Source organism: Phoca vitulina, unplaced genomic scaffold (assembly GCF_004348235.1).
Source record: "Phoca vitulina isolate PV1807 unplaced genomic scaffold, GSC_HSeal_1.0 scaffold55, whole genome shotgun sequence".
In the NCBI taxonomy this organism is placed as follows: domain Eukaryota; kingdom Metazoa; phylum Chordata; class Mammalia; order Carnivora; family Phocidae; genus Phoca; species Phoca vitulina.
Window position 1 is genome coordinate 9,551,198 of NW_022589758.1, and position 14,074 is coordinate 9,565,271.

At 43.2% G+C, this 14,074-nt stretch overlaps 1 protein-coding gene across 5 annotated transcripts in view; it reads right to left on the reverse strand.

Annotated features, from left to right (window-relative positions):
* Positions 1–8,270: 8,270 nt before the first annotated feature.
* Positions 8,271–14,074, reverse strand: part of APOO (apolipoprotein O) — a 160,931-nt gene continuing 155,127 nt past the window's right edge. For all 5 annotated transcript variants that reach the window (XM_032389516.1, XM_032389517.1, XM_032389518.1 and 2 more), the window contains 7 exons: positions 10,958–11,025; positions 10,296–10,407; positions 10,043–10,133; positions 9,782–9,867; positions 9,289–9,376; positions 8,991–9,141; positions 8,271–8,567 (listed from right to left, as the gene is read on the reverse strand). In XM_032389516.1, the coding sequence (XP_032245407.1) occupies positions 8,494–8,567; positions 8,991–9,141; positions 9,289–9,376; positions 9,782–9,867; positions 10,043–10,133; positions 10,296–10,407; positions 10,958–11,025 (670 nt within the window). In that variant the 3' untranslated portion in view covers positions 8,271–8,493. The remainder of the gene's footprint in view (positions 8,568–8,990; positions 9,142–9,288; positions 9,377–9,781; positions 9,868–10,042; positions 10,134–10,295; positions 10,408–10,957; positions 11,026–14,074) is intronic.

Sequence of the window (14,074 nt, forward strand, 5' to 3'; positions counted from 1 at the left end):
GCAAAGCAACTTTTACCAATTCCATTATTAACATAATAACACAATTTTGGCATAATGATATACACTTATATAAAATCCTAAAAATATATTTTTAAAGATCCACCTTCCTAAGGCTTAAGCTTACAATTTTTTAAATTAAAATCTAAAGCCAAGTCAAAACCCAAATTTACGGGGCATCTGGTTGGCTCAGTCGTTAAGCGTCTGCCTTCGGCTCAGGTCATGATCCCGGGGTCCTGGGATCAAGCCCCGCATCGGGCTCCCTGCTCCGCGGGAAGCCTGCTTCTCCCTCTCCCTCTGCCCCTCCACCTGCTTGTGTTCCCTCTCTCACTGTCTCTTTCTCTGTCAAATAAATAAATAAGATCTTTTTAAAAAACCCAAATTTACCTAAATCATGCATTTGTTCATACAGAAAATATGACCTACACATGTGCAAGGTACTGTGCTGGCGACATGGATAAGAACACATGAAACAATCCCATCAAGCCCACAGTCTCCCAAATGAAAGCATACGAAAAGAGCAGCACAATGTAATACATGCTAAAAAACACCAACACTGGTGGTAGCACTAAGGGGAGCGTGAGCAACTACAAGGAAAGACAGGGATCAGGGAAGGTGTCCCATAGGCAGGGAGTTCGCATTTCCTACTCCTCCACTGAAGGCCATACCACCTACAAGTGTACTGTCCTTTAAAAAAAAACAGTATTTGTGACCCAAACTCAAGAGACAAAGCACTAACTGGTTTTCCTCTCTCATGCTAATCTACTGGGAGATAGCACGTACTTTAGACTTGATTGGTTAGGGTTAGAGGTGTGTGGCCAAGGTTACATGGAAGTAAAAATTGAATCTCATGGACTTCAAGCTCTGGCCATTTGTACAGCTCTGTCAGGACATCACAAACTGGGTTTACAAGTTTTCTATTAAAGGTAGTAGGCTGCACTGTAACCCAAAGCCACAAGATGGCACGAGGCAAACCGAAATGACGTAGTAACTTGCTGCGTCCTAGAACCCTGTAAGGCTAAACTGAAAAAGCAATGACTCTCAAATGGGTTTTGTTATTGTTGTTTTGGGTTTTTTACAACTCTAATTTAAAAACAAAACTTGAGCACTGGGTGTTATACGCAACTGATGAATCCTTGAACACTACATCTGAAACTAATGATTAGCCAACTATGTTGGCTAATGGAATTTAAATTAAAAATTCTGACCAATTCAACCTAAGTACAGCTCAAGTAGGCATCTTAATGTGTACTAAGTGTACTCCTTCCATCAATTACCATGACCCAATGAGTACATTTCACAGTGTGACCTAGTACATCCATGAATGTATGCCCCATGAACACGCAGAAAAAGTTTCACGTGATACTTACCATTACTTGGCATGATGCATTCTGATCTTTTATTTTTGTAATGTTGGTCACAATCCACTAAATGTCATGACCCACAGTTTAAAAATTAAATAATAAATAAATACACAGTTTTCTTATAAATATATATGATATAGATATAGGTACATATAAAATCAGGATAAAATAAATGCCTGGTATATCAATACCTTGTCACATGTAACTTTCATTTTACTTCCATTAGGGTTTTTTGTTCATTTGTTTTAGTCTTACTATTCCTTCTATTAAAGGTGTACAATTTCTGTGACACAAACCAAAATATCCTACCCTTTTTTTTTTTTTGGTTACTCTAATCCTTTCTCTGAGGTATTAATTTCTCAATGCCTCTGGATTACTGAATGGTTTTCAGAAGGGCCTGTTTTATTCTGAGGCTCCATATTTTTTTAGCATACGCATCTTAAATAGAACTTGATTTTTAAGATGATATGCAATATATTCATTAAAATAGTTCACTAACTGAAAAGCTGAATCATGTGAAATAGAGGCCTAAATCAGGGGACCGTGGAATGAGGAGAGCACCCCTCCTTTTACAGAGTAGGAAATAGAACTCAAAGACGTGAATCCCCTAGCCCGCTCCCAGAAAAAACCAGTTGCAGACCTATAGGCAAGAGCTCACGGGAACGGACATTCAGGCCAACACTGCTTTACCCACATCACATCACACTGCCTTCCGAAACCCATGCAATGGATGTAGGGACCCCCAAATGCCCCTCAGATTGATCCCCTTGGATCAAAATAATTTTATGACAACAGTTTCATGGAAGCAATGTGATGAGTCAAGGCCCCTTAAATCCATTTTGAACTTGCTAAATCCTTATTTTTAATTCCTCTTTCCTGTTACCTATTTTACAGTAATTCATTATTTATTGCCGGCGGTGGGCTGGGGGGGGATTCACAAGTCCATTTAGAGAATCAATCACAAATGTAGTAAAAATTTATTCTATAAGGGAATTAAATGCCAAAAATATTTCAGCAATCCTCATCTCTCATGGCTGGAGACCTGACTGTATCCTGAGATTATATATTTATATATATATATTATTATATGTTATATATAATACAGATACATAAATATAGAATCAGTACTTAAACCTTTATCATAACAGCTGTATGAAATGTGTAAAAGGGCAGGACTCTAGACCAGTTACAGGAGGGCTTTGGGAAGTCACTTTCATCTGCAGAATATGGGTAACAATGACAGTGACCTCAAAAGGTGACCGTAGGGATTCATGGAGAAACTACACTTGAATGTCCTTAGTACAGTGCCTGACCCATAGCAGGACTCCAATGCTAGCCATATATAAAAATTCTTTTTTATGATGATTACATCTTATCACCGATTTTTTGCAGCACTTTGCCAACATACAAGTTGCCATGGGGTTCTGTAACCAAATAAAGAATGCCTAATTACTCCCAAATGTTTTCATGTTGAGCATAAAACCTTGAATTTGAGCTTGAGACTCTGGCGCAGAAACAGAAATTGGTAACAAACTTGGGTTGTTGGTATTAAAATGGAGGCAAATGTAAACTAACCTTCACCGTCCCCCTCTGGCACTTCCTTTTGCTTCCCTCTTCCCATCTGTAAGGAGGTACAATGCTACAAGGCTATTGTTCAGAATTTGCTGTAAAGTTAAACACATGTTCCTACAAGTTAACATTTTCTACCACATCAGCAGTGACAACAAGCAATTACACTCCCATTAAAAGCAAGACTGCCAACAGCTGAAAGCTGGAAATGTCACTCAGATCTACTATGAGATCCTACATTTGGTTTTCAAAAACATAACACTAATATTTGATTCTTCCTAGCAAAAGAGGGCATAAAGATTTACTCTTTGGACAACATACCACACTGCTTTTTCACAGTACAAAATAGAATAGAGAGCAGGACCCCGACTTTGTAAGTTATAAAAACTCTTCGTGTGTGCAATTTGTTAAAAGCTATTTTTTAAGATTTTATTTATTTATTTGACAGAGAGAGAGAGCGAGTGAGCACAAGCAGGGGGAGGGGCAGAGGGAGAAGCAGGCTCTCTGCCCTGGGACCATGACCTGAGCCAAAAACAGATGCTTAACCGACTGAGCCACCCAGGCACCCCTGTTAAAAGGTTTTAATAAGAAAAAAGGTCCATGGTCAAATGAGTTTCATGAAAGGTGATTAAATAAAGTTTAAACAGGTGTTCTTATGGGCCTACTTTTCCAAGTGTCTTTTGTAACCTAATATGCATTAAAAACTACCAGAGGAGGGGTAACTGATGTAGTGTTTCCCAATAGGACTTGTTGATAAAATGTTTTTAAAAGAGTATCTCATTGGGCTCCTGGGTGGCTCAGTCAGTTAAGTGGCTGCCTTCGGCTCAGGCCATGATCTCAGGGTCCCAAGATTGAGCCCCACATCGGGCTCCTTGCTCTGTGGAGTCTGCTTCTCCTTCTCCCTCTGCTGCTCCCCCTACTTGTGCTCTATCTCTCAAATAAATAAATAAAATCTTTAAAAAAATAAAAGAGTATCTCATTAGCACTAGCATCCGAGAAATTCACCCAGGAAAGAGAGCAGAACACTTGGAATGACTCAGCCCTTTCCCACCCAGCTCACATTTTGAAACTTTTCTTACCAGCGACCTCTCAATCATCCCACTGTTGGCCTTTACCCAGTGCTCATCTTTGTCAACTCCCATGACACCACTGATCATTCCCTCCACGGAAATGGCTTTGAGAGGCAGGAAGACGGCATAGTTAGCATCTGAAAATCTGGCTGGCTGCTCTTGGAGCCCTCAAGCCACCATTTAAAAAATCCAACCCGCCTGTTACAGGCCTGGTCAGCCCCCAGCAATTTCAGGCACCCCAGCTGAGGTGCAAGATGTTCCAGTCCCACACATGCTCCCAGCTGCACACAGCTGCCCAAGTGACCACAGCCAGCGCCACGTGGAGAAGAACCTTCCGGGTGGGCCCACCATCCCACGGAATCAAATATGCCTTTAGGGGGCATCTGGGTGGCTCAGTCCGTTAAGCATCCAACTCTTGATTTCAGCTCAGGTCATGATCTCAGGGTCATGGGATCAAGCCCTGCATTGGGCTCCATGCCCAGCTTAAGAGTCTCTCTCTCTCCCTCTGCCTCCCCGCCCCCGCCCGCACTCTTGTGCATGCTCTCTCTCTCTCTCTCTCTCAAAAAAACAAACAAACCATGTCTTTAGAAAGATAAAAGTTCTTTTTCTGCACAAACTTACAAAAAGAAAAATAAAATGTTGGACTCCCTGGGGTGACAGTGTGGGGAAGACTCCAGTTCTGCAGCAGTCAAGCTCCTGGCCCTATTCAAAGAGATGAGAGAAAGCAGATCATATCACAGAGAACGCAGGGAGCAAAGGGAACATGCGGAGTGTTCAGATTCCACAAGAAGTGGATCCACAGCATCACATGGGTACACACAACACAGTGCAAAGCATACTAAGCATGAAGTCTTCCAAAAAACCAGTGTTAAAGACACCATCCTCAGAGACTGCCCACTGAAGAAATACCTAAGCAAAAGCAAAGAACATGGTAATAAGTAAATTTGGGGTATCTCAGCATGGACAATTCAGTACAAAACTATGTCCAGCCCATACTAGGAAATTCCATGCTAAACACTAACAGTGCTGGGTCTACTTAAAAACTCGTTATTTTTTTTAAGATTTTATTTATTTGAGAGAGAGAGTGAGAGCGAGAGAGACAGAGCATGAGAGGGGGGAGGGTCAGAGGAAGAAGCAGACTCCCTGCTGAGCAGGGAGGCCAATGCGGGACTCGATCCAGGGACTCCAGGATCATGACCTGAACCAAAGGCAGTCACTCAACCAAGCCACCCAGGTGCCCAAAACTCACCATTCTTTAAAGAGGGACAAAACACTAAATATCTAGAGCCTCCTGTATGCCCTTCGTAGTTTGCTTCATCTTATCTTCTTAAAGTCCTGTATTAAAAATGAAAATCTCTTTTTATTTTCATGTGCCTATTGGCCATCTGGATGGCTTCTTTGGAAAAATGTCTGCTCGTGTCTTCCACCCATTTTTTAACTGGATTATTTGTTTTTTGGGTGTTGAGTTGTGTAAGTTCTTCATATATTTTGGATACTAACCCTTTACCAGATATGTCATTTGCAAATATCTTCTCCCATTCCGTGGGCTGCCTTTTAGTTTCGTTGACTGTTTCCTTCGCTGTGCAGCTTTTTATCTTGAAGTCCCAAGAGTTTTTGCTTTTGTTTCCCTTGCTTCAGTAGACATGTTTAGTAAGAAGTTGTTATGGCCGAGGGTCAAAGAGGTTGCTGCCTGAGTTCTCTTCTAGGATTTTGATGGAGTCCTGTCTCACACTTAGGTCTTTCATCCATTTTGAGTCTATTTTTGTGTGTGATATAAGAAAGTGGTCCAGTTTCATTCTTCTGCATGTGGCTGTCCGGTTTTCCCAACACCATTTGTTGAAGAGACTGTCTTTTTCCCACTGGATATCCTTCCCTCTTTGTCAAAGATTAATTGACCATAGAGTTGTGGGTTCATTTCTGGGTTTTCTATTCTGTTCCACTGATCTGTCTATTTTTGTGCCAGTACCGTACTGTCTTGATGATGACAGCTTTGTAATATAACTTAAAGTCTGGAATTGTGATGCCTCCAGCTTTGCTTTGCTTTTTCAAGATTGCTTTGGCTATTTGGGGTCTTTTCTGGTTCCATACAAATTTTAGAATTGTTTATTCTAGCTCTGAGAATTGTTCTTATCACATGAAAACCCATATTGGCAGGTAACAGATTTTGAGTTAAGATTCTGATATATAAAATTACTTGAACTAGTAATTTAAAAAGATAATAAGCAATTTTTTAAAGTTCAATCTCAGCAGAATTCAAAGAAAGGCCATTAACGAATGTCATTTTTCACCTACCAAAATGACAAAGATGTTTAAAAAGGATAAAATTTGGCAAATTTTAGGGAAATTGATGAGTAAATGAAGGTGTCCAACTGTTCTGGAAGGTTATGTGAAACGGATATTCAAAGCCTTCAACATGTGCATACTATTTGGTTCCAGACATCACCTCTCTACAATTTTCCTAAGGAAGGCATTTCAAGGTTACGTATTTCAGCTATTTCGGATATTTAGTGTAACACTGCTTAGAATAGCAAGAAAAGTTCTAGAAAGACCTTCAGTGAATAGAGCAATAAATGCTCAAATGTATAATCTCTACAACAGCATACAGTAGGTCTCTTAACTGCCCTGCACTTACCACATTCGCACAGCTCCCAGGGTCACCGAGTCACAGGTGAATATGCAAAATGCTGTACTGAAGAGCCCAGGGCAGCTCAGGACGGTAGCACAGGCAGCGCAGGGAAACAAAAAGCAGAGCGAGCAAGCTACGGCAGTGCAGCACGGACTGTTCTCCGAGAGACAACAGCACGCCTCCTGGGGACCCGGGTCTGTTCCCCTGACTATGCCAGAAGTGCCTGCTCATATTCACTGTGACTCCAGGAAATATTAGAATAATGTGAACATTTTTTAAACATTTATTTATTTATTTGAGAGAGAGAGAGAGAGAGAGAGAGAGTGCAAGCAGGGGCCGAGCCAGAGGGAGAGAGAGAATCTCAAGCAGACTCCCCGCTGAGCGCAGAGCCTGACACGGGGCTCGATCTCACAACCCTGAGATCACGACCCGGACTGAAAAGAAGAGCTGAGATGTTCAACCAATTGAGCCACCCAGGCGCCCCAATATGAAATTTGTTTCTTAAAAGAAAGCTCTCCAGCTAATTCTGTGGCAGAACCACGTTTGCGATCACTGATCTAGACCCAAGACTAAGGCTCGCTTCCTTCCCAGGAGCACCTGCTCTGGGATGATTCGTCTTCTGGGTTTTGTCTCTTGCGGACTCAACCACCCTCCCGTCCCATCAAGGAAGACACTGTCTCAGCAAGACTCATGGGAATACCTCCCTTTGGGTTCCCAGGTGACCCTGTGATACTGGACACAGCCTCCCTTGCTAGATTCCCAAGAAGCAGTACAGTGTTCTGGTAAGGGTGCCCACCGCCTGGCTCTGAGTGCTAGCACCACCACTTACCAGCTGTGGGACCGTGAGCAAGTTACTTAACCTCTCTGTGCTTCCATTTCCTGAGTGGACTAACCTGAGGGGGTTTTGGAACCTACCTCTAGTGTACATGTCAAGTGCTTAGGACTGTGTTCAGTAAGCATCCGCAGCTGCTATGATCACTGTTCCTGTTTTTGGATCAGATATATCCTGGCCAGCCCCTAGCTGAGTGTGCTGAAGAGCTGTCCGGCGAACAAAAGAATGAACACTTGGCTCCTGTGTCCTCATCGGGATCATCTCTGAACACCTCCTCTTAGTATGGCTTTAGATCTAAAGCTTCCCACAAATCCTTCCAAATGCCTTACCTTTTGTTGGATCCCTTCACCCTGACTTTTCATCTTCCCTCTGCTAACAACAAAAGCTGGGAAGCAGGAGCAGCTGGGTGGCTCAGTTAGTTAAGCGTCTGCCATCGGCTCAGGTCATGATCCCGGGGTCTTAGGATCAAGCCCCGCATCGGGCTCCCCGCTTCTCCCTCTGCCGCTCCCCCTGCTTGTGCTCTTTCTCTCTCTCTCTGTGTGAAATAAATAAATAAAATCTTAAAAAAAAAAAAAAAAGCTGGGAAGCAGAGGGAGGCAAAACACAGAGGAATCATGTCGGGTTGATGGGCTTAGCACACGGGAACTGCCGCCAAGGTGAGGTTTAAGGAGCGCCCTCCAAATACCTTGGCAGGAAAGCGCACATCCAGACAGTTTCGGAGAAGTGTAAGAAAAGAACTGTTTCCAACTGCATACCAAGGCCTTCTGCCCCCATTTCTCGACCACACAGGAGGCAACACAGTAGGGTCACAATTTAAATTGTCTTGAGAGTATTTATTGTTTAATAACTCCTCCTCCCTCTGCCCCACCCAGCTACCCTCTCGGTCTGCTTTTCTGATCATCCTAAAGGCTGAACACATTCTTCTCTCTGGAGGACAAGAATAAACACTAAAGCCAGGGCATGTGATCAGGCCTCCCTCAGGTTCTATGTCAGTGTGGAGAGTTGCTCTTCAACAGCATGGTTTTCCTAGGACTCCTAGTCCTTTCTCAAGTTCACCGGTACGCTCATAGAACTGAAATGCCGCTTCCCATCTAAATACAACATGGACTCTGAAACACAGAAGAGAGAACCGTGAAGAAACCCGCGGAACCTTACAAAATCATCATACGAACACAAGACTACTTGGGAACACAAGGACAGCAACGAGCGTGCAAAACGCACTGGGCGTGCCCTGTGGGGCCGGGGCCGTGCAGGGCTCCTGGGGGAGTGGGCCTTGACTCTCGGCCCTCTCCTCGGGCCAGGCCAGTCTGACCACCAGTGGCCGCTTGCAGTTGGCCCCAGCCCCTCCGACAACAGGCAGGTCGGGCAGGGCATCCGGGCCTGCAGGGCTACCGCCCCTCAACAGCACAATCTTCTAAAGACCCGCTCTTGTACTAACAGGCATCAGCACACTTCCTGCAACAGTTTAAAAGAAGAAAAATAGCTTTGAAAGTTCTTCCATTCATTAGGAACAAGCAGACATTGCTGCTCACCTCCGTACGTTCTGGGGAAAACCAAGGGCACTTCTTTTTCCGACATGAACGTGAAATGAAAGACGTTGGTGGTCATATGCTCTTTACTCTCAAGAGAGGCCACTTCACTGTGTACTCGGACTTGAATGTAATTGTCCTGAGTAAAGCAAACCTAGGAGATTCAGACATGACAGTTAGTCAAGGGCACTAGCAAGGGGGGGAGGCAGTCTTAAGAGAAACAGTGGCTTTAGAAAAAAAAAACTTCTCTTCTAGGCCCAAATGATAAAAAATTGTCTTTCATCTCTCATCGCACACCTACCTGCGAAGAAAGAAACAGCAACGATCCAACATCTACGGGTTTCTGAAACATGATATCATCTACTGCGACTACAAACGGTCGGGAGCCACTAACAGACAAAAGGCAGAACTGGGGTCAAGCACAAAATGCAGATGATCTCTATTTCTCCCCTAACAATCAGCTGAAGCAAAATTTAAATGATCAAAGAATAAGCCTAGGGAAGGGGGAAATAATCCTACCAGTGAGAAATGGTAAGTGATGCCCCTGAGACCAGATCACTCCTCTACCTTTTCCCTCCTGCCGATCATCACCCCTTCTCAGGTCATTAACGTACTGAAAAAGGCAGAGCAACAGCCTTTGAAAAGTAACATCAAAGGCAGCTGGTATCGCTGAAATACTTATTTAATAACAGAGCATATGCCCCAACACATACAGACTGGTCCAAAGTGCTTCAATTCAATGGGGTAGTACACATTGCTTCTCAGAAGTTAAAACCACCTTCAATCTAACTCACCCAAAGTTACAAGCAGTAGCCCATCCAAGTTCATATGCTTTCCTCATCAGGAAACCACCAAAGATCCGATTGAAAATGTTGCGCTCCTATTGGACATACAATAAGATTAACAGACACAAGCTCATGGCCACCCTCAAAGCCAGAAGGAAGGAATGCACAGTGCTGCAGAACGGAGGTCAGTTTCACGGTGTGTCAGATTTTACATGAGAACCACGAATGCAAGTTATCCTATTTAAAAGATTTTTCATTAACTGACAATACCTGTGGGTGGCAAACTTCCAAGCTCTTCAGTTTTGAATCCTCCATCCACACTGCATTGGGGGGCAAAACTCGACTTTGAAAACTTACAGTCCTGTACAAACGGAGATTGAGTAAACCTTGTCAATGCCACGGTTTTGCTGCCGCAAAGTAAAATATTTGCAAACAACTGCCAGTATGCTGAGGCAGGCGTAACTGTGGAGCGGGCCGGGGTGTAAATGCTCTTGCAGCCTGCAATCTCACCATGCTAACTTACTTCGGATCCAGCGTGTGAAGAAACATCTCATGGATAGTATTCCTTTCCTCAGCACTGGGAGCCATTTTCAGTAACGACTTGGCACTGAAGGCAACCCTTCTCCCCTTGTTCACTGGAACACAGGACAATAAGGAGCTACAGTTAGTTGGGGGGGGGTCACCGAACAGCACTGGGGTTCCTGACCTGGGCTGCCTTGGACCCTACAAAGGCAGCATTTCTAGATTTTGAAAAGCCCACGGGAATTTCCACATATATCCCAGAGAAGGCTGCTGAGGCTTCATAATGTGACTGGCGATTCTTTGCCTCCAGATGGAAATTATACTGGCTCAGTGTGGGAGCACTTTTTAAGACCACACGTAAAGACCATCCTGACCTACAGCCCTGACCAGCTGTTATTTTACTGATCCATTTCCCATTTTATTAAAAAATGAGAAAGCAAATTATTTTACTTAATGAATATTGTCTAATTGATAAAACTGTTCAAACTACTGACTCCAATGGAAAAAAAATAAGGTATTTTTAATTTCAATAAATTCTTGGCATGAGTAAGACACGTGACTGGCATGAGGAGTCCATCCATACTCTTCCACAACCTCCTCTGCAGTACAGGTAATGGGCTTTTTAAACTGTTATCTTTACATTATAAACAAATTAATATATACATTCTCCTTGTCTAAAGAGCTCTTCTTCCTCTGGGCTTTCAGGGATGAGTGGATTTACAAACGCCGGCCTGAAGAGAAGAAAAGAAAAGATTACAGCTTAAGAGGTGTCATTCCCCAGTAAATATGGAAGGTGAACAATTACCCACTCGTTTCAAAAGTCTTTGCTGCTGGTGTTGGGTAATGCTGCCTGACTGCTTCCCATAATAACCCTGGAACAACTGGGGAGCTTTCCAATTACGGACCAGTCTGTACACTAGAAAGTTCACATTTATAAAAAGGATACTGCCTCTCACCAAAAATTTTCACCTGATGGCGGTAATGAGGAAATAGTGAAAATAGGCCGTAGAACATTCTACAGGACACCTGGCCTGGACTCTTCAAAAAATGTCAACATCTTAAAAAGACAGAAAATGGCAGGGGGACTCTTTTTAAAACACATGCTAACTACATGCAGTACATGATCCTTGATCAGATCCTGACTCAGGGGAAAGGCTATAAAAGACATCCTAGGGACAAGTGGCAAAGTTTGAATATCACTTAAATTTCTTGGCTACAATAAAGGCATCGAGTTTGTGTAGTGGAATGACCTTATTATCAGGAGGTACATGCTGAACCGTCTATGGGTGAAGTAGTCTCAAAACTTATTTCAAATGATTCAGGGAAAGAGCGTCCACGTGTGTACTTATAGAGAGAGGGCCAGAGAATAAGGCTGGAGGCAAAATGGTAATCGGTGAATGTAGGTGAAGCCTTTATGAGTGCTCGCTGCATTATTCTACCTCTCCATAGGTGGCAAAGTTTTCAAAACGGAAACGATAGAAACAAACATACTGAAATGGCAGCTCGGAAAATTCAAAAGCATCAGCTGCAAGAGAACCTTTAAATCCCGCCCTTTCCAGAGCTGGCAGCAGCAGCAGGTCAGCCGGGCTGGCAGCAGGAGTGAAGAGTGGGTGGCTGCATTCTACGCTCACATCAGTCACCAAAGGATGGTTTGATCCTAACTCGCTCTTCCGCATCAGCTCCCCATGAAGCAGGAGAGACTTCTCATTGCAGACTCCTCCTTCAAGTTTCTAAGCCAAATTAGACTCCCCACAGGCCCCTAGACTATCCTGTACCAACAGCAATCCTGTTCCATTCCCTCCCACCCAGCACCACCCCAACAGTTTGACAGGATTTCTCCGTTTCGTCGCCTTGGGCGTGACTGCTGGTTAGGAACCAAAAACACAACTTAAGAGGAAAAAAGTAGAAAGCCAAAGCAGTCAAAATCTGTAAAGTTCAATCTGACTTGGAATTGAGGGTATAAACTCATGAGGTTGGGTGTGTGCTTGTTGCTTTTTAACAGACATCCTAGCTCTGTCCACTGAAAAGGCTTAGAGACAGTGACAAACGAGTAACAACGTACAGTTCTGGTGCCCGGATTCTGGTCTCTAAACACCAGTGCTCGCTAAGGGGAACCCCAGGGCTCTGTGGAGAAATGGCTCATTCCAGGCCTGAGGCGGGAAATGTATAAGATGAGCCCAAGATATCCCACTGTACCAGAGAACAGGAAGACTAGCAGGGAAATATCAAAAGAGCTTTCACAGGAGCAAGCTTAAAGGGGCTCCCACCGCCCAAAGATGGTACACTCTGAGCACCAGGAAGAACAAGGGCTGCAATTTACTGAAATACATACCATTAAAATCCATGAATTCACAATGACACTTTTAAAAAAGCCGAAAAGTAGACAAACCATGTCATCACTAGCTAGTCAAGCAACTCATTATTAGGAAAATGTGTAAATAAAGGGCAAGAATGAAACAATCCTCACTTTCCTTTACAAACCAAATTGCCCTAGCTAATAAAGGAAAGCTCTTCTTTCCAGAACTCCAGGTAGTAAATATAGAAGACAAGACAGGATTTAAGAATCGTTTACATCCCTTAATGATTAAAGCAATGATTAGCAATGGCATTCAAAGCACTGGAGAAAGACTGATAGGGAGCTAGCTATTCACAGGGTGACAAAGTATACTCGGGGTACACCCTGCACCCTACTAGAGCCTGCAGATTATTGCTGATCATAAGAGGATCAGGTGAACCCTATAATGAAAAGACCAGTTTAGTCACTACTGAACCGCCATGCACCAATCTTGGCATCGCTATGAGTGGGACAATCTGTACCTCCTGATATGATACGACATGAGATACATTACAATTTGAGATACACAGATCTCATCACCTACAAGATGCTCTCATCAAGTAAGCTGAACCTGAATCTAACCAAGGCTTTAGATCTAACTTCAGTTTAGAGAAAATACTAGGGATAGAGAAACAAGTAAAAAAAAAATACCATGAGGAAGCCAGGAGACAAATCCAGAAAGTTGGACACCGTACGGAGGACTCCATCTGGCCTTTCAACAAATTAATATAAAACACTACGGGGGCAGCAGGGACACACAACTATTTTGGATTAAAAAGCCTTAAGAGATCATACAATTCTGTGAATACACTAAAAGTCATTGAATTGCACACTTTCAATAGCTGAATTGTATAGTATGTGAATTATATCTCAATAAAGCTATTAATAAAACAACAGGCTTAAGGGACATAAAAATCAAATGTAGTATGTGAATTTTGTTTGGATCCTGACTCGAACAGATCATTAAAATGATATCTGGGGGGGCGCCTGGGTGGCTCAGATGGTTGAGCGTCTGCCTTCGGCTTAGGTCATGATCTCAGGGTCCTGGGATCGAGTCCCGCATCGGGCTCCCTGCTGCTTGGGAGCCTGCTTCTCCCTCTGCCTCTCTCTCTCTCTCTGTCTCTCATGAATAAATAAATAAAATATAAAAAAAAATGATATCTGGGGAAAACTGAATATAAATTGACCATGAGAATATATTACAAACTTACTCTTATTTTTGTTAGGCACGCTAATGGTAATGTATTTATTTAGGAAGATATCCTCACCTTTAAAGAGATGTCTACACAAAAGTATTCAGAGATGAAAGGTCATTATGTCTGGGATTTGCTTTAAAATATAACAAAGAGGGCGCCTGGGTGGCTCAGTTGGTTAAGCGACTGCCTTCAGCTCAGGTCATGATCCTGGAGTCCCAGGATCGAGTCCCACATCAGGCTCCCTGCTCG